General features: G+C 49.2%; 1 protein-coding gene across 1 annotated transcript in view; it reads right to left on the reverse strand.

Moving 5' to 3' along the window:
• The window catches only part of DTD1 (D-tyrosyl-tRNA deacylase 1), a 33485-nt gene extending 29428 nt beyond the window's left edge, over positions 1-4057 (reverse strand). Inside the window, exon 1 of the mRNA XM_019515874.1 lies at positions 3756-4057. Within this exon, the coding sequence (XP_019371419.1) occupies positions 3756-3893 (138 nt within the window). The 5' untranslated portion in view covers positions 3894-4057. The remainder of the gene's footprint in view (positions 1-3755) is intronic.
• Between the last annotated feature and the right edge of the window lie 276 nt (positions 4058-4333).

Raw genomic sequence — 4333 nt, forward strand, 5'->3', positions numbered from 1 at the left:
TTTTTTTTTTTGTTTACTCTGAAATATAATCCATTCATGGAGTTCTCTTACCTGCAGTTACATGAAAGCAGCTGATGGTGATCGTGAATAAGCCTTATTATGTGCTATGGAAATCTTCAACTACTTGCTAGTCTTTGTAACGCCTTTTGAAGGCCTTCCTTTCCCTAAACATGTTGCTGTTCTTTTCTTTTTGTTTGTTTCGTGCCACGTGCGAAATACAGATCAAGCCATGGCTTTTTCAGGAACTAGTACTATTTTATTTTAAGCAATGCCTATTTGCAATAAAAAGCAGTAATTCTGGGTCAGCATCACAGCTAACGTGAACTTAGGCTCTGAATTATAGGACTAGCTGGGTAAGCACAAAACCTCTCGAGACCTCATGTTTTTAATATTCTCTGGTGTATACCCCTGCAGTATTTAAGATAGGCTAACGGCTTGTTTCCTGAAAAAAAAGCAGTCAAGAGTATTTGCCTAATTATGGCATTCCTACTGTCTTTTTTCCATTCTCCAATTTCCATAACAGGTGCTATAATTCTGTAAGGCAACTACCTCCGAACTGCTACTCCTGAAAAACCCTGCTCTGCTCTGAAAGTCAAATGATAATCTTTCCATTCTACTGATCACCCCCAAACACAACATAACCAAGCCAAACTACATTGATAAGCAATCAGAAAATGGAAGCTTGTTATTAGAGGTTAACTTGAGATTTAAGCTACGAGTGTCAAACTCATTCATTCCCTGCAGGCTACATGGGTGACATGGAGCTGGTCCGTGGGCTGGATCAGGCAAACAGAACCTCTCCCCTCCTCCAGCACACCTGTTCCAGCAGACATTCCAGCTCTCTGCCTGCCATAATTCCCCGCCCCTGAATTGATACACCAAGCAATAGGTAAAAAATCCTGAATACAACACGAGCAGAGCTGTGGAACAAGCTGTGGCAATTCTTAAGTCACTTTTCAGATGGAGTGCACACTTAAACTTATTGCTAAAGCAATTACACTTTTATACACTAGAAACAAACTACCATACTGCAGGTAAGTGATCTGGTGCTAGAACAAGCAAGTCACGAACCAAGGAAACTACTTCTTTTTATCATACTATATAGTAAGTACTGGAATTTTTGCATTTTTAGCCCCAGTCCTTCACAAAGAGGAGGAGGAAGCACTTGGTGTTGCTCACTCATGTCAAGGTGCATGCATTTTGTTGCTCAATTTTTTGTAAGCTTAGATTTCTATCTTCTTACAAGGATTAATTTCCATTTTAATTGCTAGGTTTAAACACTGACTTGCTCATTAGTTAAGGAAGTAAAACAGCAATCACTTTCAGAAGAGCACCTACCACATAAGGCACTGTCATTCAAAGCCCTAAGCCAGGGATGTTACCGTTTGGCCCCATGAGGCAGATGACCGGCATGGGGCCCCCATGTGTGGGCTGGAGCAGACCTTGGAGCCTGGCACCATCCCTTCCTTGCCCTATACACCATGATTGGGTCCTGGGGGCCTAACACTGCCCCCTGCATGGCACGATTGGGTTCCAGGGGCCAAGCAACACCTCCTCCCACCTTGATTGGGTCCAAGGACTCAGCAGCAACCCCTCCCACCACACAGGATCGGGCCCCAGGGGCCCTGTACAACCCCTTCTCTACCCCTGCATGCTGGGATTGGGTGCTAGGGCCCCACACAGCCCCCTCCCATGCCAAAAGGGAATTGTGGAAGCCTGGTGCCATTCCCTACCAGCTCACCACACCAGCATTGGGCCCTGGGGCCCAGCACTGCCCCCACCAGGCCCTCTGCATTGGGATCAGGTGCCATACCCAGTGCACAGGGCCTGGGGATCCACATAGACCTGGAGGTTATCAGCAGGAGAACAGTAGCACCACTCCCCCACTGCCAAGCTTCCAGACCACTGAGGAGCCCCGCCAGCCACATGACATGATGCCACAGACCAAGTCTGGCCCATGGAATGCAAGCTGAGTACCCCTGCTCTAAACTAGTAGTGTAGGTGATTTCTTATTCCCTCCGAGCTACTGTTCTCAGTGCCTCTCTACATGTAACAAGTACAACCATACTAATCTACTAGATGCAATGTGGCATGTAAATTCATTAAAATCAAAACTAGTTTAGAAACTTCTTATGTAATCACATTAATATTTACAGAGACACTCTCAGGCAATGGTTTAAAGGGAGTTGAAGAGATTTGCTATATTTAAATTTATTATTTGAGATGTGAAGCTCTTGACTTTAACAGCAAACGGGGGCAAAATCTGTTCTTCAGCTAGAATCCATTACTTCTCTGGGTCAGAGTCATCCGTACCGTTAAAGAACGCTTTCAAATGCCAAAAACGTTTAGGTCTTTCTTCATAGACCACGGCTGTTGTTACAGGCATGCCCAGCCAGTTTACATAATGATGTTCTTCTTGCCTGATGTTTGGATTTCGCGGAACTAAAATTAAAAAAACAAAACAAAACAAGTCAATCCTTTATAGTGAGAAAGTTCCACCCATACATTTTCCATTTCATCATTGCTCATATTATCAGAGTATCTGAGTAGCTACATTTCTATTCAGTTTTTGTGGTTATCTACAAGGGTGTTTCAGAAATGTAATGGTATGTTTAACATAAAACCCATTTTGTGCACACTGAGGAATACTAATGGTGGCTACTGGCAAACGCACCCAGCGTTTACAACTACGTAGAGAAACGATGAAGACCTAGACTAGTTAATGATCGTTACACCCAAAACAGTTTTATTTCAAAATTGCTACTCATTTCTGAAACCCTCATACATCCCAACGTTGGGAAACGGATTAATTGGAACACGTCTACACTGCAGCGTAACCCAGGGACCTGAGCAAATTTGCATACAGGTTTTCCTAGTCAAGGGAGTAAAGCGGCATTCCTTTTCACAAGGTCACTCTTGTCCCCGGCACTCTCACCTCCAAAGCCCTAAACTAGCAGCATACACAATCCTCCTTATTGCCTTGTCAGAGCTACTCTGTTGAGTTTAGCTTGGGCTAACTACTGAGGTGTCTGTTCATAAAGACCTAGACCAGTGGTGCCCAACCTTTTCACCCTGCAGATGGGTAGCACTAAGTCCTTGCACAGACTGGAAGCAGTCAATGGGAACTGAGCTGGCTGCAGGGCGTGTGCAGCCCATCTGTCTGTGTGGGACAGGGACAGGGACAGGGCAGAGCAACCCCAACCTGGACACATGCTAGAAATGGGGAGGACTGGGCCAGGAACAGGGCCTGGCCCTAATCCCGCATGGCCCCGGCAAGGCTGGATCCAGGCACATAGCCCTTCCATCGCTCCTCACTGCCAAGTTTGCCAACCCACAGGGGATGCCAAGGTTCGCAGGCCACACTGGGCCAGCGGGCTAGAGGTTGAGCAGCCCTGACCTAGGCCAATGGTGGCTTAGGAGGATGAGAAGGCAACAACCAGCCCCGACTCCTGATCTTGCCTTTACTGCAGCTGAGGGACTCTGCCTGCTGTCCAAGTGGTAAAGCTACAGGGCAGAAAAGCTTTTAAAAAGGAAAATACAACCCACCCCCATTCCCCGCCCCGCGCCTAGCACACACGTGCCCAAAAGCCCGTGAGAGGTATGAGCACAGAACGCCCCACCCCCATCACCCACGCGCTGGGCAAGGCGGGAGTCTTCCTATTGCGTACGCGTGGGAAAGGACCTCCCGGAAAAAAAACCACCTCTCCCCACTGCGCATGCGTACCACCAGGGCGGGTGAGGAGGCGGCTCGCATTGTTAGGCTGCCTCTGGTGCAAGTTGCCTTCGCCGCTCAACCTGTCGTAGCAGACGGCGCAGCCCAGCAGACTCCCTGAGCCCAGCACGTACATGGTGGCAAAGCGCCTGCTCCACGCCTGAGCTTGAGCGCCGTTCATCTTGCCCTCGCCCCTTAGCGCCCACTCGCCAACAACGGCGGAGCCTACTGGCCGAGCAGTGCAGCCAACCCGAGGCGAGGAAACGTGGAAAGGCTTCCGGGGTAGGAAGGGAGGGGGCCGCGCCGCCCTGTGCACGCTCGTTGTGGGTCACGCATGCGCAGCCAAGAGGCCTTGCTCCGCCGCGCCTAGGGTTATTTGAAAGCTCTCGGGCTCACGCGCCCTTCCTCAGAGGCACCAGGTGTTGGCTGCAGCCAAAGCTGGGGACTTCGGGGTGTGCCAGTGCTCCTGGTGAGAGGGGCTTGCCCCTCCACTGGGGGTCGGACCGATCCCCGTATTTGGGGTCAGGCGGAAATGTTACCTCTAACTGGGATCTCCGGAGGGTATACTGACAGCATTTCACAGAAGCAAGGCACTGGCTGCTGGGGTTCCCCTGCTTTACC

The sequence above is a fragment of the Gavialis gangeticus genome, unplaced genomic scaffold (genome assembly GCF_001723915.1).
Source record: "Gavialis gangeticus isolate Ggan-Ray unplaced genomic scaffold, GavGan_comp1, whole genome shotgun sequence".
NCBI lineage: Eukaryota > Metazoa > Chordata > Crocodylia > Gavialidae > Gavialis > Gavialis gangeticus.